General features: G+C 37.0%; 1 protein-coding gene across 1 annotated transcript in view; it reads left to right on the top strand.

Moving 5' to 3' along the window:
* Positions 1-71: 71 nt before the first annotated feature.
* ERCC6L2 (ERCC excision repair 6 like 2) overlaps positions 72-21,367 on the top strand; it is a 152,690-nt gene continuing 131,394 nt past the window's right edge. The window contains exons 1-2 of the mRNA XM_059071749.2: positions 72-527; positions 5,198-5,622. Coding sequence (XP_058927732.1) covers positions 446-527; positions 5,198-5,622 — 507 coding nt within the window. The 5' untranslated portion in view covers positions 72-445. The remainder of the gene's footprint in view (positions 528-5,197; positions 5,623-21,367) is intronic.

Here is a 21,367-nt window from a genome sequence, read left to right as displayed (position 1 = left end):
AAAGACAGGCGGAAGATCGCTCCGCCCATGTCAACCAAGATTTTGTTCTCGTGAGATCCCGAAAACAGTTCGGGAGCCAGTTCTCGCGGGATTTCCAGAGTCAGGGCTGGAAGTTGTGGTGGGTCCCGGAGCGAGGCCTATTACTGAGAGGGAGGTTAGGGCGTCGACCTGCCTGCTTGTTGTCCTCCGCAGGCAGCGGAGCCCCAGACGATTAGGTGAGCGCCGCCTTGCCAGCTTCCACAGCGCCCTCCGGCTCTGCCGCTGTCTCGAACGCCACCGGCCCTTCTCCCTGGACCCTGTCAGGCTCCACCTTTGCTCCCTCTCGTCCCGTGACGTCGGGCTTCGGGCGGTGGGGCGATGTACAGAGGGCGGCGGCAGGTGGAGTTGGCCGCCGTCCGCCCGCCAGCCTCCTCCTGGCGGTGCTCCGCCGCCTGTCAGGTGTTAAATGCAACCAGGCTGCCAGGCCCTTCCCCCTGGCCAGATGGATCTCTCTGTCGCGAAGCCCCGCGCGGAAACCAACAGCAAAGGTGAGAACCTGCACTCCGAAGTCAGACTGCCCTGGGATCTAGTGCTGGCTCTGACAGTCATTTGCTGAGCAACTTTGGGGTGGTTTCCTCGTCTGTAAAACTGAGATCTTTGCTGAGTGAGTTCTTGTGATTATTAAATGAGATGGTGTTAAGCAAAGCATTTATGTGACCCAGTGTCTGGCTCATAGTAAACCCTAAGTAAATGTTTGGTATTTTTATTCTCTGTTCTTGTATGCCTCAGTTCTTAGTGAATGGTAGAGTTGTTATTAAGTAGGTGAATAAAGGTTGACGTATTTAGTTCAGTTTATTACACGAAGAGCTTAATATATGATGTACTGAGTCAGGATCACCTTTAATGGGTCACCAAGAGAGGGTTTAAGGAGGGTATGGTTATCTGCCACAAGTCATCTGGTATGGCTTCTTGCCCCTAAATTAATAGCTTTCATTATTAATAGTGACATAACAAAAGCTACCAGGTATTGAGTGCTTGTTCTGTGCCCAGAAATATGCTAATTGTTTATGTACTTGTTTTCCTTTGAGGAAGATATTGTTCTCATTAAATACATGAGGGATTCAGAACTAAAGTTCAGAGACGTTTAAGTAACGAGCCTCAGCTCTGACGGCTAGGAATTGATGACACTATAACTCAGGGACTACAAATATAAATACCTATAGAAACCTGGCAGGTGAAATAAATGGATGAAGCTGCTGAGTGGAGATTATAGTAACTGGGATGCTCATACCTCATTTAAAAGGGGCAGGGCTACTCAGTTCCAAGGAATTGTTTATTCATGTGTGAACTGGTACAGTATTGTAGTTACAAGTTCAGATAGCTTGGTTCAAATCCAGGTTCTGCCACTTTCTAGTTGTGTGACCATGGTTAACCTTTATCTGTTTCACCATTTGTAAAATGGAACCAATAATATTACTTACATGAAGGGTTGCTGTGAGGCTTAAATGAACTACTACATCTAAATTGCATGCCTGGCACACATAAGCCCTCAAAATGTTAGCTATATATAAATATTTGTTAATTTGACAAGTATTTGAGTTTCAAACATTGTCCTAGGTGCCCAGAATATGGCAGTGAACACAAGTCCCTGCTCTGGGGAATTTATATTTAAGTTGAGATAAACAATAACAGACAGTTCATATTTTTCTCAGAAAATGGAATCAAGCAGGGTGAAGGAAGAGTGAGTGGCGGGAAGTGCTATGTTAGATTGGGTGGTCAGAGAAGATACCTCTGAGGAGATGCCATTTGAACAGAACCCTGAATGAAGTGAAAGAATCAGTCACTTTGGTATTTAGGAGGAATGTTGGCGGAAGGAACAGAAATCTCAGGAGACTAAGGTGGGAGTATGCTTACCATGATTGAGGAATAGCAAGGAGGCCAGTTTGGAATGAAATCAGGAGAGAGGGAGGAAATGAAGTTAAAGAGGAACACAGGGACAAGATCAAAAGGAGCCTTACCCTTATTCAGTCCAAAAGAAAATCATCCTAATTTAAGCTATTTGTTCTGGAGTTTGAATACTGAGAGATAACCGCCCTGCTCAAACTTAATTGAATCTATTAATATTTAGTTCTAGAAATTACCCAAACTCAGGAACCAAATAGACTTCTGTAAGTTGTTGTGTGAAGCCCATGAGGATTTTGCACATGCTGTATGTGCCCTCTGACTGACATTCTCTTCTTAAATCTCCTTACTTTTTAAACTGTTTCCTCAGTACCTCTTTCTTATAGCACTCTGTTCTGCCAAAGCACTTATAGCAATTTCATGTGTGTGAACTTTTGAGTATTTGTCTCTCTCATTAGATGTCAAGGTTCTGTGAGATCGAGGATGTGTTTTTGTTAATAAATTCAGCTCATTTATTGAGTGCCTACTGTGTGCTGGTCCTGGGGATAAAATTTTGAAGAATACAGACATTTTCTTGGAAAAGATATTATTCTCTAGTGAGAGAGGCAGATAAAAAAAGGAAACGTGAAAATTAAACATTGTGGTATGTACTATAGAGGCAATAAAATAGTACAGGATAGTGGGGTTCCCTACTTTAAATAAGGTGGTCTGAGATAAAATCTCTGAGGCCATGACATAAAAACACCTGAGAAAAGACCTGCTTAATATGCTTGAGTCAAGGGAAAAATTGATAGATTAAGTTGGAGAGGTAAGTAGGGGAAGATCATACAGGGTCTTATAGGCCATGGTAAGGAGCTTGGACTTTATTCTTTGTGCAGTGGGTCATTATTATCTTTGTGCAGTGGGTCATTATTAAAAGATTTTAAATTAAAGATTTACTAATAATTTATATTCTTAAATAGTCACTATTGCTGCTATGTGGAAAATGGATTGTAGAGGGAAATAGTGTCAGCAGAGAGAATGGGTAGAGAATGGAGACTAGAGAATGGAGTCTGTAGCAGTAATTTAGGAGAAAGCCAAAGTTTGGCAAATTACAGTCAAGGCCGAATTCAGCCTGACACTTGTTTTTTTGTAGATAAAGTTTTACAGGAGCACAGCCATACCCATTTGTTTATGTGTCTGTGGCTACTTTTGTGTTACAAGGGCAAGAGAGAGTATAGCCTGCAAGATGTAAAATAACAAGTAGCTAAAATCTGACTACAGAAAAAGTTTACCCACAGTTGTTTTAAAGTGATGGTGGCATGGAGGAAAGTGATGCTTTTTTTTTTTCTTTTTTAGGTAGAGCCAGCAGGACATTCTGATGGAGAGAATGTAGGGACTAATATAAAAAGAGGAATAAGGGCTGACTAAAGAAAGGTTTTCTACTTTGAAAAGTTGGTTAGACAATGATGCCTTTTAATGAGATTTGGAAAGACTAGTTCTAAGCAAGGTTTAATCACTATCATTTTTGACATTGGTTTTCTTCATTTTAACTGTGTGGTACAGTTTTAGCAAATAATTGGTGTTAAATCATATATGTTGAATAATAAATAGATTAATGAATTAAGTCTTTAAAAATTAGACGGCGTTTGCTGGATAGGTAGACAAAGCATGTGAAACAAATAATGTATTAAGAATTGTTGCGGGCTTCCCTGGTGGCGCAGTGGTTGAGAGTCCGCCTGCCGATGCAGGGAACACGGGTTCGTGCCCCGGTCCGGGAAGATCCCACATGCTGCGGAGCAGCTGGGCCCGTGAGCCATGGCCGCTGAGCCTGCGCGTCTGGAGCCTGTGCTCCACAACGGGAGAGGCCACAACAGTGAGAGGCCCGCGTACCGCAAAAAAAAAAAAAAAAAAAAAAAAAAATGTTGCAAGGCTTAACGTAGGTTTTAAGGCTCAAACAGTACTGTTATGAAAATAGGGCCCATCAACCTATTTTTTATCCCTGTATAGTGAATAAAGGTTTTATTTTCACATTAAAACTCTTGTCTTTTAGAATAATGTAACAGTTCGCAAACAGTTTGGATGCAAAGATTAGAGTGAGAGAACAGATTTTTTTTTCTGATTGTTATATAAAAACAACCTTATCAAAATTAGAATAATGGTTTTACTTTTGAGGAACAACTGATGAGGACTAGTATAATGAGCTTTTCTTGCTAAAGAGAACATAGATGTACTAGTTATAATCATGAATGTTATAAAAGCCTAATTCAGCATCATTAGGAATTCCCTGGGAAACTACCAATGATCATATGATCTCAATGAGAAATATGTGAGAAAAATAATTCCTAGTATTCTTACAATTGTAGCCATACAATTCCTCTGGGATTCTTGCTATAAGAAATTCCATTTGGGAAGTTATTTTTACTTAATTTCCTCTATTTGGTACCTTTTAATTGTATCAACAGTATACTCTGTAGAGGCCCTCTTCCTCGTTCACAGTGCTATATTTTCTGAATAGAAAATAAAATAGCTTTACAGTTAAGCACAGAATAAATTTGTACATAGAGACAAGTCAGACTCTTCAAAGATTAATAGAATCTTAGCAGAAAGAGATCTTAGAATTCATCTCTTTTTTAAGAACCTTGGCTCTTCAAAACCTAGACGGGAAAAAGCTGTGACAAAGCTGGTACATATCACTCTGTGGTTGAGTTGGAGATTCCCTTGATTAGTTGTATACAGATTCAAGCAACATTTTAGAAGCAGCAATATTGACAGTGAGAAGAAACAGCTGTCTTCAGAGAAAGGAGATGGAGTAACTAAAAAAGCAGACAGAAGAATCGCAAAAATATTGCTGTTCAGAGGATTTTAGCTTACCTGTTACCAAGTCCTATTCATTGTTACTCTACCATATCATGAAAGTTATACCTAATGTTCATGAGTCATCATGAATATTTAAATAAGTGGTTCTCAATCCTGGCTGTGCATCAGAGTCACCTTTTGAATTCAGCAGTAACAACCAAACACAATAATAAAACCAGATGCCCATGGCCCATATCCACTGAATCAGAATCAATAGACGAAGCGTATATGGGGAGATTATGACACACAGCCAGGGTGAGAACTGGAAATAAATTATGTACCCTTTATTATGATATTATACTTGAGGAAAATATACTTTAGGAAAATATTTATACATGTTATAGGTATAATTTACCTTGTTTCAGATTTTGGAAAGGGTATTTATGTGAGGAACACTTTTTTCTCATAGCAGTGGATAAATGAGGTGTTACTTTATAAGTTAGATTTGGCAAGTTTATTTTCTCTTTTATTATTATAGATATGTGGCATCCAGGAGAAAGATGTCTCGCCCCTTCTCCAGATAATGAAAAACTTTGTGAAGCAAGCATAAAATCTATCACAGTGGATGAAAATGGGAAGTCATTTGCAGTTATCTTATATTCAGATTTTCAAGAAAGGAAAGTACCTCTTAAAAGACTTCAAGAAGTGAAATCTGTTAAAGATTGCTCCAGGAATTTTATTTTTGATGATGAAGATTTGGAAAAACCTTATTTCCCAGACAGAAAATTTCCATCATCTGCTGTTGCTTTTCAATTATCTGAAAATGGAGACTCTATTCCTTATACTATTAATAGGTATTTGAGAGACTACCAAAGGGAAGGAGCCCTGTTTCTCTATGAACACTTCATCCAAGGAAGAGGGTGTATTCTTGGTGATGACATGGGACTTGGAAAAACAGTACAGGTATTTATTTTAATTGCTTTATAATTAAAATTCAATTAAGTCATTCATATTATATCATATATATTACATACATGAATATATACCATATGCAAATTTCTGTTTGGATCCCACATCTTATAATTGTTTCGTGTGTGTGTGTGTGTTTGTCTCACACAGTACTTAAGGATGGTGTTTAGTCATTATTTTATCCTCAATATTTATTTAGTACCTATGAAATACATTATTTAAAATGATGTTATAGTATAACTTGTTTTTACCTTTGGTAATACTAGTACTAAGATATAAATTATATTTAGAGTAATTTAACTTTTTTAATAATACCTTATGGAAGGAAAGCATTCTGACATTTGTTAAGCTACATAGCATGGTTAAATTGACTTCTGCAGGCCTTTTGTGAATATTGTTTGGAGTTTATCATAGCTTAAATTTCTTAGTCTGGGATCTCTGGGCCACTAGGAGTTCTATTGGTAGACTTCAGAGAGGCCTCCTATTTCTCTAAAATGTGTGCCAGAATTTGTATATGTATATGCGCTTCTGCAGATAGGCTCTATGTTAGTTATCTATTGCTGTATAACAGATTATTCCAAAATGTAGCAGCTTAAAACTACACATTTATCGTATTAAAGTTTCTGTGAGTCAGGAATCTGGATACCATTTAGCTGGGTCTTCTGGCTCTGTCTCTCATAAGGCTGCAGTTATTTCAAGGTTGGACTAGGGAAGATTCACTTCCTAGCTTGTGTGGTTGTTGCAGGATTCAGTTCCTTGTGGGTTCTTAGACTGAGGCCTCTGTTTCTCGTGAGCTATTGGCAAAGCCCTTCCTTGGTTACTTACCACATGGGCCTCTTCATGGTGCTTCTCACAGTGTGGAAGCATGCTTCAACAGGGAGAACAAGTGATTGGGCAAGAGAGAGCACTAGTGAGACAGAAGTCATGGTCTTTTGTAACCTAATCACAAAAGAGACAGCCTTCATTTTTGCCATATTCACATCATTAGAAGCAGGTTGTGAGGTTCAGCTCATACTGGACTGAAGGGGGGACATTAGATAAAGTCGTGGATACCAAGAGGTGGGGATTATTGGGAGCCTTGTCAGAAGCTGTGTACCACAAAGTTTTATAATCCAAAAAGATGAGAGTTCTGAACCTAGACTTTATACTAAGCAATCACTCTGGATTTTCAGGAGTGTTTGTCTAGTTTAATTAAGTCCTCCTGTGTTTCTGTCTTTACAATTGAATTTAAGCTACTTTATTCTTCATGATACCTCCATTGTTAATGGAGTTCAAAGGTAAGCGAAAAATTCAGTTTCAGTAATCATAGTGTGTTTCTATTAGCCATAATCTATTTTCTTTTAATCTCAGGCAATGCACATAGTTCTAGGTTTGCACATTGAAGGTGTTAAATAATTGCTTGTGGAATAAACAAATTTACTTTCTCAGGAGAACAGGTTCCAAGAATAAAGATAAGAGCCTTTTGGAAACTACCATCTGTGACCAAGATATGCAGATGAATATTAAAGGAAAATAAATTAAAAAGCCCTTCTGTGACTGTCTTTACATATACTTTTACTGTTTTTGCCCGTGCTAGAATGTTCTTCCCCACATGTCTTTGACTAGTCAATGCCTGTTCATCTTCAAAATCAGAAACATGAGGGTGCTAAAAAAAGTGACCTGCAGTTTGGGAAACTCCACCCTAAACATACTAAATAAAATTCAAATTCTTCTGCACATTTTAGGCTCATATTAAGCTTTCATCTCGGAAGCTCATGTCACAAAGAAATTCTCTTTATTTTACATTTTATAAGATTATTTTAAAAGTGATTTTACTGCACAATTTTATATTATCTGACACACTGAAATCATTGGAAGGCTTTGAGTTGTATTATATGCTATTCATAGTGCTGCTATAAATATCTTTGAGGGCTCACCTTCTGAAGATTAGGAAATAGTTTTTGTACTAATTTTGATACATAGCTGGATTTATCTGATCCTTGGGGACCTAGTTCTCTGGTTATTATTCTTGTAACTCAGAAAATAATTTATACATAAATAGGCGGTTTGGGGAGATCCATTTAAGATAGAGCTACTGTAGATAGGATGACTAAACCAGTTGAAGAAATGTGAACAATAGTTAATGAGTTCACTAGAATTTCAAAATGTAGTAGAATTAGGTGAAAATGGTCTATGAAAATAGGCCATTGGCAATTACTCTTTGAACTATAGTAGTAACTTCTTCATTTCTTTTTCCTTTTTTCTGATCTCATCCCTTAAGTTTTCCCCTTCTTACGTTCTAACTTGGCTGCAGTATGAAATTGAGCTCTTCTTTTAAAAAATGCTTGTTTTACGTACCAAAAAAGTTTGCTTCCCTCATTTCAAATTGAAAAGTGGGTAAATTTAATATTTTACATTCTTCAAGGGATGAGGATTTTAAAATATCCATTTGATCTACTGACTTGGAAATCATTGAAATCTTTGAGTAAGAGCCATCTTGCTGGAGTATTGGGGGCACAAGCCAGAATGGAATAGGTGAAGACATGGACACCAGAAGTGTGCTCATCTCTTTATATGACCTAGTAGTAGCTGAAGGAGGATGGAATTTTGAGGGAATTTCTTTTTTGTTTGCTTTGTACCATTTAGGGGTAGGGGGAACTTGAGTGTACTTAAAGTGAATTGGAAGGATCTGATTGAGAGGGAATAGTTGCGTATACAACATACATAAATATCTACATGCATATGCTTCCTATGTGCATGTCGATGAACACACAGACATACATAAATATGCAAAAAATGGAATCCCTACTATCTTACAAACTGATTTTTCCTCAACATCTTGTTATGAAGCTTTTCAAACATGTAGTAGAAGAGCCGGAACAATTGTACAATGAATACCCACATACCTACCACCTAGATTCTGTTAACATTTCATTATATATGGCTTATTCACATATCCATCCATCCCACCATCTTTTGTTGAGTTTTAAAGTGGCATACATTAGTATGTTTTATCCCCAAACACTTGAGCATGTATATCATTGCCAATTTCAATATTTAATTATAATTCTTTTTTTTCATTTTGAAGTAAGGTTTACAATGAAATGCAGAAATCTTAAATGTACCCACAATTCCATGAGTTTTGACAAATACATGTCTCTGTGTAATCTGGCTAAACTGTGTAAGCTCTTTCAGGATATAGAGCATTATCACTCCAGAAGATGTCTTCACATTCCTTCCTGCCACCCCCAAGAGACATCATTGTTTTGCTTTTTTATATCATAGATTAGTTTTGCCTTTTCATATAAATGGGATCATACAGATGTATTCTTATATAAGGCTTCTTTTACTTAGCATAATATTTTGTGATTCGTCTTGTTATTGAGTACATGGGTAGTTTGTTTCTTGTTACTGCTGAGTAGCATTGTTGAGTTGTATGGATGCTGCATTCTGTTTATTCGTACTGCTGATGGACACCTGAGCTATTTCCATTTTTTAGCTGTTAGAAATAAAACTGTTAAGAACTTTCTTGAACAATCTCTTGTGTATCCCTTTCTCTTGGGTAAATAATTAGGAATGGAATTACTTGGTCATAAGCTGATGTGTGTTTAGTTTTGTATGAAACTGACACTTTGGAAACACTTCTTTCATTCCTATCAACAATGTATCAGAGTTATGGTTACTCCATAACCTCACAAAATTTGGTTTTGTCAGTCTTATTAAATTTTTGTTGGGTGTGTGTATGTGTGTAAGTTTGTGTGTTGTTTACATATTTTGTTAAGGTATAATTGACATACAATAACTGTAAATTTATAGTGTACAATTTGATAAGTTTTACATATATCTGCACCCAAGAAATGATCACTGCAGTACCACAATCAAAATAATATATCACTCCAAAAGTTTCCTCATGTCTGTTTGTGCCCATGATTTTTTTCAACACCAATAATTCTATCACCACTATTTTCACTTTTAATTTTTAATTGGACTAAGAAGTTAAATTGGGAAAGAATGCAAAATCCTAGATTTTTATGAAAATTTCTTAGTGTTTTACAGAAATCTCACACCTAATTCAAAGGTAATTTGAAAATGACTCTCTATATATTTACATGATATTTAAACAGCTAGTGTAACGATAATAAACAATTTCAACTGGAATATACAGGTTTGGGAAACTGACCTTTGATAATCAAACAGCTCAAATGACAGGAATAGAGTTGGATGGGCATTTACTATAAGGCTGTGTTTCTCAAAAGTGTGATTTCTGGACCAACAGCATCAGCATTACCTGAAATTTGTTAGAATTGTAAATTCTTGGGTCTTATCCCAGACATACTGAATCAGAAACTCAGGTGGTGGGGCCCAGCAATCTGTGTTTTAACAAACCCTCTAGGCAATTTGAGGTCCACTAAAGTTTAAAAACCTTTGCTCAGACTATACATTTTTCAGAGGTGATGGAAAACTTGTTAATCTGGTGAGTTGGTTCAGTGAAGGTTGATTAAGAGAGTGTTTAGTCTATGTGAATATTTATACATAAGATGACCATTCCATTTTTAAAATAAAATTTTAGAAACAAATGATGTTAGAGATAATCTTGTTCAGCTTCTTTAGATGAAGAAACTGAGGCACAGGAGTACTAAATGGCTTTCCTCTAAGGACATGTACAGGAAGTAACCATTTAAATTTCCATTCTAGTACTTTTTTCCCCCCTTCTTTCTCTTCCCTTTGCTGCCTCCATCTTGCAACCTTTTGTTCAGCTTTTAATTAACCGTATTCATTCATTCAATTAGTTGACATTTATTAAGCACTTAGCATGGTCCAGGCCCTGTGATAGGCACTGAAGAGCCTAATATAAATGTGTATGATCACTACCCTTACGGAGTTCACAAATGATGATGAAAAGAAATGTAGTTAAGGGGCCATCACCCAGTCTGATATTCCAGTGGAATTAAGTGGAGAAGCAAGCCTGCTCGGGGTTGTCAAGGAAGGCTTCCCAGGAAGTTGGTATTTTCATCCTTTGCTTTTTGTTGGGTTTGCTTTTGAAAGTTCACCAAAATTTAAAACTAATTTGAGTGATATAAGTTAGGACGTTGAGGTTTTTTTTATTTCTTTTTTTCACTGATGGCATAGTTCTAGTACAGTGTTTGAAAGGTTTATCTTAAAAGAACTCATTCATTGAATCAAAGTGATTTTGAAAATCTTAATTTGGTAATTAGCTTTCATAGGCACAAAGTCTTAAAACACTACTATTAAATAAGTACATATATTTTACATGTTTATTTCCCCATCTGCTATGTGAAGAAGATGGTATTAGTACTTTTTGAGCAGCAGAGGAGAGATAAAATTTTGCAAACTGTAAAGATTTTCTTTGAATCTTTGTTTTTATATTATTTGATATTATAAAAAAAATGTCATTACTATACATTTTAAAAATACAGGTATAGTAAACCTCAATCCTGAGAGAAATGGTGGGATTGCTGATAATTATAGCTTTCTTAGGTTATTGTCAATACTATTTTTTGGATAATATGATCTTTAGTTGATTCAAAAGCTATACTAAAATTTAAAATTTCTTTAGATCACAAGTTATGTTCACTCAGGAATATAGTAATAAAGAAAATAATCATATTGTTTTTATTTTCATTCATGGAGAAAATGCCATGACATCCAATGTGAAAGGTGAATTAACCTCCAGAGGCACAAAGCCTTTAAAGCAGAAACAAAAATGTCTTAGCATTTTGAAGATAAATTGCTTTTCTTGTTTTGGCATGTACTTCAGGTTTTAGGAGAAGAACTTTGTAAAGATAAATGGGCTAGGTCCCCTTTTAAAATAGCACTTTGTTGTTTCTGTTGTTTAAAGCAAGCAAAAATCGTCATAGTTTTTGAAGTATGATTCCAAAGTACTTGCTTACCTTTTTGTCTCCCAGGGAGATGAAAAATAAGGAAAGTAGGCTTTTTTTTTTTTTTAATCCTATAAGAAACAAACAAGTTTTGCTCCGCCTCTGTTGGTCTAAGAGGAGGTTTGTTGTGTTATTTGCCTGTCTCTGACTTATGCTATATATCATAGCTGACTGTGTATGAGAAAAGATGGCCTATAAAAATGTTTGCCTGACAGTTTCAAAGGAAAGCCTGTAAAAACAAAGCTTTCCCAGAGTGATATATCATATCTGAAATGCAGTTTTTGGCCTTTTACTGTTCTATAGGTGGCTGATTAAATAGTTTTTTGTTCATCTTTAACCATAATTTTAGAACTACTGTATTCCACATTAAAGCATGTTGTGTTTTTTTTTTCAGATTAGTTTTGTAAACCTGCATTGTAAATATGTTGTTCTCCTTCTGTGAATTAAGATTTTGATAGACCTCTCCTATGCTAGCATAAGTGATAGAGATGGCTAGATCTACACCAAACTTATTCCCTTTGCCTTCTTGGAGTTATGGCCAAATGACAAAGAATATGTTTCCCAGTTCCCCTTTCATGTCTTGGGCTTGTTAACAGAGATTAGAGTGGAAGTGATGAGTGCTATTTACAGTCTTGGTACATAAAATCCACCTGTGCTATTCTTTTCATTCTCTCTCTCTGCCTTCTGGATGTTGACACATTACTACTAGCATTACCTCAATATAATGAGCTAAAAAGTTTGTCAGTGGTTTTAAGTTAGCCTCTCTAGTTAGTGTGTATTCTCAAATAAATTCAAATTTATTTTCATTTCAACTTACATTTTAGGGGGTAGGTGAATAATCTGTTAGGAGGTAGTGTAGACTATTTTAAAGGGATGCAACATTTTTCTTTAAAATCATTAATGTAGTGAGTTAAGTAAGCTAATCCATAATTAGAGCTTACAGATTTAATCATCTTTTATGGAACTTCTTCTAAAGATGAGATTTTTCAGTAAAATAGACATTTTATATATCTTTGTTTCATGGAATTTGACAAGTTAGAGCTAAGATTGTGTATCAGATAGATGAACAGATTGAATTATGAATTATCATAATTAGGACTATATAAGTGTACCTCAGAGATATTGTGGGTTCAGTTCCAAACCATTGCAATAAAGTGATATCATAATAAAGCAAGTCACACAAGTTTTTTGGTTTCCTAGTGCACATAAAAGTTATATTTACACTATGCTGTAGTCTATTATGCATGCAATAGTGTTATGTCTAAAAAAACAATGTACATACCTTAATTAAACAAATACTCTGCCACTGCTTTATCAACTAAATTTATGTAGTATTCTAAATCCTTTGTTGTCATTTCAACAGTCTTCATAGCACCTTCACCAGGAGTAGATTCCATCTCAAGAAACCACTTTATTTGCTTATGAATGAGAAGCAACTCCTCATCCCTATAGTTTTCTCATAATATTGCAGCAGTTCAGTCACATCTTCAGCCTGTAATTCTAGTTCTCTTGCTATTTCCACCACATCTGTGGATACTTCGTCCCCTGAAGTCTTGAACCTTACAAAAGTCATTCCTGAGGGTTGGAATTAACTTCTGAATTCCTCTTAATGTTGATATTTTGACCTCTTTACATGAATCATGAATGTTCTTAATGACATCCAGAATGGTGAATCCTTTCCAGAAGGTTTTCAATTTACTTTGCCCAGATCCATCAGAGGAATCACTGTCTATGACAGCTATAGCCTTATATAGTATATATTTTAAATAATAAGACTTGAAAATTGAAATGACTTCTGATCTATGGGCTGCAGAATGGATGTTGTGATAGTAGACATGAAAACAACACTAATTTTATTGTACATCTCCATTAGAGCTCTTGGGTTAACAAGTACATTGTCAATGAGCAGTAATATTTTGAAAGGAATCTTTTTTTTCTGAGCGGTAGGTCTCAACAGTGGGCTTAAAATATTTAGTCAATTATGTTGTGAACAGATGTGCTGTCATCCAGGCTTTATTATTCTATTTATAGAGCATAGGTAGAGTAGATTTAGCATCATTTTCAAGGGCCCTAGGGTTTTCAGAATGGTAAATGAGCATTGGCTTCAACTTAAGTTACCAGCTGCATTAGCTCTTAAGAGAGTCAGCCTGTCCTTTGAAGTTTTGAAGCCAGGCATTAACTTCTCCTCTCTAGCTATGAAAGTCCTAGATGGCATCTTCTTACAATATAAAGCTGTTTTGTCTACAATAAAAATCTGTTGCTCAGTGTAGCCACCATCATTAATTAGTTATCTAGATCTGGGTGACTTGCTGTATGTCAGCACTTGCTGCTTCACCTTGCACTTTTATGTTATGGAGATGGCTTCTTTCCTTAAACCTCATGAATCAACTCTGCTAGCTTCAAACTTATTCTGCAGCCTCCTCACTTCGCTCAGCCTTTGTAGAGTTGAAGAGAGTTAGGGCCTTGCTCTAGATTAGGCTTTGGCTTAAGGGAGTTGTTGTAGCTTGTTTGGTCTTCTATCCAGATCACTAAAACTTTCTTCATATCAGCAATAAGGCTCTTTCATGTTCTTATTATTCATGTGTTCACTGGGGTAGCACTTTTCATTTCCTTCAAGAACTTTTCCTTTGCATTCATAATGTGGCTGTTTTGTGCAAGGTGCCTAGTTTTTGGCCTGTCTTGGCTTTTCACATGCATTCCTCACTAAGCTTAATCATTTCTGGCTTTTGATTTAAAGTGAGAGACATATGATTCTCTCTGTCACTTGAACACTTAGAGGTCACTGTAGGGTATTAATTGGCCTAATTTCAATATTGTGTCTCAGGGAATATGGAGTCGCAAGGAGAAAGAAGGAGAGAGGGGAACTTCTGGTTGGTGGAGCAGTTAGAATACACACAACATTTATTGATTAAGTTTGCTGCCGTATGTGGGCGCAGTTCATGGCACCCCAAAACAATGAGAATAATAACATCAAAGATCACTGATCACAGATCACCATAACAAATATAATAACAGTGAAAACATTTCAAATATTGTGAGAATTACCAAAATGTGACACAGAGACATGAAGTGAGCAAATGTTGTTGGGAAAATGGCACTGATAGACTTGCTTGACACAGAGTTGCCACAAACCTTCAATTTATAAAAAACACAATTATCTGTGAAGTACAATAAAGTGAAGTACAATAAAATGAGGTATGCCTGTAGTTTTCCTATAATGAAACAATCTGAGATGAGTTAAGAGGAAAGCAATGGATTAGGTCTTATACTGCCTCATTTAAACTGTTATATGATATCTAATAGGTATCTTTTTCTTGCCTTTTCAGTAGACTTTGAAGACCAGTTGCCTATAATTTAAAAGAATATATGTATCAGTGTGTGTGATGGTATGATTACAAACAGTAAAATGTACACATCCTTACGATGAATGCGTTTTGACAAATATACACATATGTGTATATATATATATATTTGTAATCAATACTGTAATCAAGGTATAGAACATTTCCCTCACCATAGAAAGCTTCTCCATGTTCTTTTACAGTTAATACCCCAGTTGCCTAAACTTTTTATTATACATTTTCTATGATTCTTTCTGTTTTAAGTTATATTCTAGGAAGCATTGAGAACCCAAGATGTTATGAATACTTACATCATCTGTGAATTCAGTGAATTCTAAACTTAAGTTACATATCTTTGAATACAAAGTATAAATAACTTTAAATTGACTAAAAAAATTATAAAGTCAAAATAGTGGGCATGCATGAAAGATTTTTATCAGGTTATATTAAAAATATTCAGGAGGTGGGATTAAGATGGCAGAGTAGGAGGATGTGGAGCTCCCCTCCCCTCCATAGACACATAAAAAATACATCTACATGTGGAACAATTCTCATGGAAAACTAACTGGAAACTGGCAGAAAAACTCCTAACAAGCACAGCTGCAAGAAAGATCACCTTATAACCAGGTAGGATGGAAAAAAATGGCATTGGGTCAGGACCTGCACACCTGGGAAGGATCTGAAAGAAAGAGAAGGTCCACATGGGCAGACCCTTTCCTCAGGAGCGAGCAGGTTGAAGCACAATCTGGGCATCCCAGTCCTGGCATCCTGTGTGGAGGAGACAGGCTCCCTTGCCTGTGGAAAAAAACCACTGGGACAGACAGAAGGGCTGGAGACATCTGGACTCTATTCCAGGGAATGCATGCATGTTGGCTTGCCAGCAGTCATGGTAGAGAAAGCCTTGCACTTAGCAGCTGCCACTCTGATGCACTTCCCCATCTGAACTGGGAGAACACCCCAGCCTCGGTCACTCTGCACTGCAGCATGGCCAACCAAGCCCTGGGAAGAGACTCAGTCTTGCTACACAGAGACAGACTAGGGGGGCCTGGTGTGTGATCTAGGTGGGGTGGTGGCCATTGTCAGCACATGCATGAGGCAGCAGGCAGGACTGCTGCAGCCACTGTCAGGGCATGCACAGGTCAGTGCCACAAGAACATACCGTGGCTAAGTGCTGAACCTCAAGCAGACAGGCGCTGGGAGAGGACTCGATCTAGCTATGCAGACAGCCTGGGAGGCCTGAGATGTGATCTGGGAAGGACAGTGGTGGCTATTGTCAGTATGTTCAGAAGTATGCAGTGGTTCATCTCCCAGTGAGAATGCCCTGCCTCTGCGTACTCCACACCACAGCTTAGTGCTAGATCTGGGACAGACAGGTCATGGGCGAAGACTGCCTCAGAGGCAGCCCAGATCTCTTGCAGCTGTACAGCCACCTGAGTTCCTGCAGCCACAATGCCCTGACCCCCAGCCTGCACCACACCCCAGCCTTGCACTAAATGTGGGATGAGCACAACAGAGAAAGGGATGTGAATTTGGGCTGCTTCTGAGCAGAGCTGCAGCTGCTTACACAGGCTATGCACAGGTAATCTGGAGTACATGAGCCTCACTTACTTCAGCAATCACAACCTTTTGGGCAGGTCATGCACTCTAGGACAATGGAGGTTGACTGAACCTGACCCTCAGGGCTTCTACTCCAACAACTGGGCAGCAAACCCCACCCCTGACAGAGTGGCAACAGCCACAGAGCAGAGAGGACATTACGCCTCACACCTTCCTAAGCTTTAGATACTCTGACGATGCCAACCACACCCCCTTTCAAGAAGATAATGGCCAGCATACCCTGAGGAAAGATGTGGCCAGCATCCATAGCAAAGCCAGCCCTTGCACCAAAAACATTGGATACACAGTCTGCAGAGGGACACTCCCATGTAAAAACATTCCTTCAAGACCACAGTAGGTAACTGTTTCTCCTAACTTCATAGAGACAAAGAAAGTTAAGTAAAATGAAAAGGCAGAGGAACTACTCCCAATTAAAAAATGAGAAATCTCCTGAAAGAACAAATACTGAAACAGAGCTCATCAGTCTACTAGATCTTGAGTTCAAAAAGGTAATAAAAATGCTAACTGAATTAAGAAAGATTATCGATAGAAATGCAGCTCACTGTAACAAGGAACAAGAAACTATAAAGAGGAACCAACCAAAAACAGACAATTCAATTGCTGAGGTAAAGAACAATCTGGAAGCAATGAATAGCTGACTAAATGACACAGAAGAATGAATAAGTTATCTGAAAGCTAGTTAATGGAAATCACCCAAACCAAACAACAGACAGAAAGACAAATGAAAAGAAAAAAATGAAAGCAACATACGAGATCTATGGAATAATATAAGCATGCCAACCTATGCAAAAAGAGGAGAGAAGGGGATAGTAAATGTATTTGAAGAAATTATGGCTGAAAACTTCCCAAACTTAAAGAAGGAAACAGATATCCATGTACAGGAAGCACAGAGGGTCCCAAGCAAGATGAACCCAAACAGACCCACACCAAGACAAATCATAATTAAAAGGGCAAAAGTTAAAGAAAGAGAAAAACAAAGAGTCAGTTTCAAGGGAACCCCCATAAAGTTATGTAGAAACTTTGCAAGCCAGAAAGGAGTGGCATGATATATTGCAATCCTGGAAGGGAAAAACCTGCAACCTAAGATACTCTACTCAGCAAGATTATCATTTAGAATAGAAGGAGAGAGAAATAATTGCTCAAACAAGCATAAGCTAAAGGAATTCAGCAATACTAAACCTACCCTAAAAGAAATATTTTAGGGTCTTCTCTAAATCGAAAAATAGCAAGAATCTATAGGAAAGGGAAAATCACATTAGGAAAGGCAAATATATAACAGGATTGAAGATCATATAAATAAGCCAGTACGTAGGTTAAAAACCAATTAAAAAATTATAAAAGTGATTATAACTACAATAAACAGTAAAAGGATAAGGATGAAGATGTAAACTAGGACATCAGAATCACAAAATATGGGGGAGGGGAGTATAAAAACGTAGATCGTTAGAACGTGTTTGAATGTAAATATCAATTTAAAGCAATTAGATACAGTTATGGTTCAACATTGAAAATGTATAGTAGATCCATAGAAACCAAAATGAAAGGAACTCAAGCATACTACAAAGGAATTCATCAACCCACAAAAGGAATAACAAAAGAAACAAAGAACTATGAAAACAACTGGAAAACAAGTATTAAATTGGCAATAAGTACATACCTATCAATAATTACTTTGTCAGTGGACTAAATGCTTTGATCAAAAGACATGGAGTAGCAGAATGAATTAAAAAAAACCAAGAACCTCCAATATGCTGCCTACAACAGACTCACTGCAGAGCAGAAGAGACAGACACTGAAGGTGAGGGAATGGAAGGATATTTCATGCAAATGGAAGAGACAAGAAAACAGGGGTAGCAATATTCATATCAGACAAAATAGACTTCAAAACTGAGGCCATGAAGAAAGACAAAGAAGGGCATTGTATAATGATAAAGCAATCAATACAAAAAGAGGATGTCACACTTGTTAACATATGCACACCTAATATAGGAGCCCCTAAGTATATAAAGCAAATACTAATATAAAGGGAGAAATTGACAATAATAAAATCATAGGAGAATTTAACATCCCACTGACATCAATGGACGGATCATCCAGACAGAAAATCATTAAGGCCACAGAAGTCATAAATGACACAGTAGGCTACTTGGATGTAATTGATATCTAAAGGACACTACATTCCAACAACCCCCCAAACCCCACAGTACACATTCTTTTCAAGGGTGCATGTAACATTCTCTAGGGTGAATCACATATAAGGTCACAAAATAAGCCTCAACAAATTTAAGAGGATAGAAATTATTTCAAGCATTTTTTGTGACCACAGTGGTCTGAAACGAGAAATCAATCACAAAAAGAAAAACAGGAAAATAATGAAAATGTGGAGACTAAACAACATACTACCAAAAAAACCAATGGATCAATGATGAAATCAGAAAATACCTTGAGGTAAAAAAGATGAAAACCCAACTTTATAAAATCTATTGGATGTGGCAAAAGCAGTTCTTAGAGGGAAGTTCATCACAACAGAGGCCTTCCTCAAGAAACATGAAAAATTTCGAACAACCTAACTTACCACCTGAAAGAATTAGAAAAAGAAGAACAAACAAAATCCAAAGTCTGCAGAAGGATGGAAATAATAAAAATCAGAGAGTAAATAAATAAAATAGCAATAAAGCACAATAGAAAAGGTTAATAAAACCAAGAGCTGGTTTTTTGAAAAGATAAACAAAATTGACAAGTCTCTAGCCAGGCTCACCAAGAAGAAAAGAGAGAGGCCCCAAATAAACAAAATAAGAAATGAAAGAGGAGAAATAGCTACCCATACTGCAGCAGTACAAAAAAATCATGAGAGAATACTATGAACAGTTACATGCCAACAAATTGGGCAACCTAGAAGAAATGGACAAGTTTCTAGAAATTGCCTGCCAAAACTGAGTCCAGAAGAAACAGATAATCTGAACAGACTGATCACTAGAAGTGAAATAGAATCTATAATAATAATAAAAAAAATTCCCTGCAAACAAAAGTCCTGGATTGGATGGCTTCACTGGAGAATTCTACCAAATATGCAAGAAGAACTTATACTTATCCTTCTCAAACTATTTCAAAAAATTGAAGAGGAGGGAACATTCCCAAATTCATTCTATGAAGCTACCATCACCCTGATACCAAAACCAAAGAGGCTACAAAAAGGAAAATTATAGGCCAATATCTTTGATGAATATAGATGCAGAAATCTGCAACAAAACATTAGCAAACCAAATCCAACAATACATAGAAAGGATCATACACCATGATCAAGTTAGATTCATTCTGGGGTCACAAGGATGTTTCAACACGTGAATCAATCAGTGTGATACACCACATTAACAAAAGGAAACAAAAATTACATGATCATCTCAATAGAAAAAGCATTTGACAAAATTCAACATCCATTCATGATAAAAAAAATCTAAATAAAATGGGTATAGAGGGAACATATCTCAACACAATAAATACCATTTGCAACAAACACACAGCCAAAGTAATACTCAACTGTGAAAAGCTGAAAGCCTTCCCTTTAAATTCAGGAACAAGACAAGGATGCCCACTCTCACCACTTCTATGCAACATGGTACTGGAAGTCTTAGCCACAGCAATCAGACCAGAAAAAGAAAAGATCCAAATGGGAATGGAAGAGGTAGAACTGTCACTATGCGCAGATGACATGATACTCTATATAGAGAACCCAAAATTCTCCACCCAAAACCCCTTAGAACTAATAAATGAACTCAGGAAGGTAGCAGGATACAAGATTGATATAAAGAAATCTGTTGTATTTCTTTACACTGATAATGCAATATCAGAAAAAGAAAGTAAAAAAAAAAAAAAATCCCATTTAAAACTCACATTAAAAAGGAAAAAAAAAAACAACTAGGAATAAACTTAACCAAAGAGGTGAAAGACCAATATGCCAGGAGTCCCTAACCCCCGGGCCATGGACTGTTATTGTTACTGATCTTTAGCCTGTTAGGAACCAAGCTGCACAGCAGGAGGTGAGCAGTGGGTGAGCGAGCAAAACTTCATCTGCTGCTCCCTATTGCTTGCATTACTGCCTGAACCATCGCTTGCATTGCTCCCCCACCCCCATCTGTGGAAAAATTGTCTTCCATGAAACCAGTCCCTGGTGCCAAAAAGGTTGGGGACCACTGCTATATGCTGAAAACTATAAAACATTGATAAAGGATATTGAAGATGATTCAAAGAAATGGAAAGCTATCTCATACTCTTGGACTGGAAGAATTAATATTGTTAAAATGGCCATCCTTCCCAAAGCAATCTGCAGATGTACTGCAATACCTATCAAAATTCCTGTGACATTTTTCACAGAACTAGAACAAATAATCCTAAAATTTCTATAGAACTGCAAAAGACCCAGAATTGCCAAGGGAATCTTGAGGAAAAAGAACAAAGCTGGAGGTATAACCTGTCCAGACTGCAGACTATACTGCAAAGCTACAGAAATCAAGAGTGTGGTATTGGCACTAAAACAGACATACAGATCAATGGAACAGAATAGAGAGCCCAGAAATAAACCCATGCAACTGTGGTCAATTAATCTACGACAAAGGAGGCAAGAATATACAATGGAGGAAAGAGTCTCTTCAACAAGTGGTGTTGGGAAAGCTGGATAACTACATGAAAACAATGAAATTAGAACAGTCTCTCACCATATACAAAAATAAACTCGAAGTAGTTTAACACCTACATACATGACCCCATAAAACTTGTAGAAGAGAACATAAGCCAAACTTATCTGACATAAATCATGGCAATATTTTCTTAGGTCAGTCTCCCAATGCAAAAAATAAAAGCAAAAATAAACAAATGGGACCTAATCAAACTTAAAAGCTTAGCACA

The sequence above is a fragment of the Kogia breviceps genome, chromosome 8 (genome assembly GCF_026419965.1).
Source record: "Kogia breviceps isolate mKogBre1 chromosome 8, mKogBre1 haplotype 1, whole genome shotgun sequence".
Classification (NCBI taxonomy): Eukaryota; Metazoa; Chordata; class Mammalia; order Artiodactyla; family Physeteridae; genus Kogia; species Kogia breviceps.
Note: the sequence above shows the minus strand (reverse complement) of the source record. Positions and strands in the feature narration are given on the sequence as shown.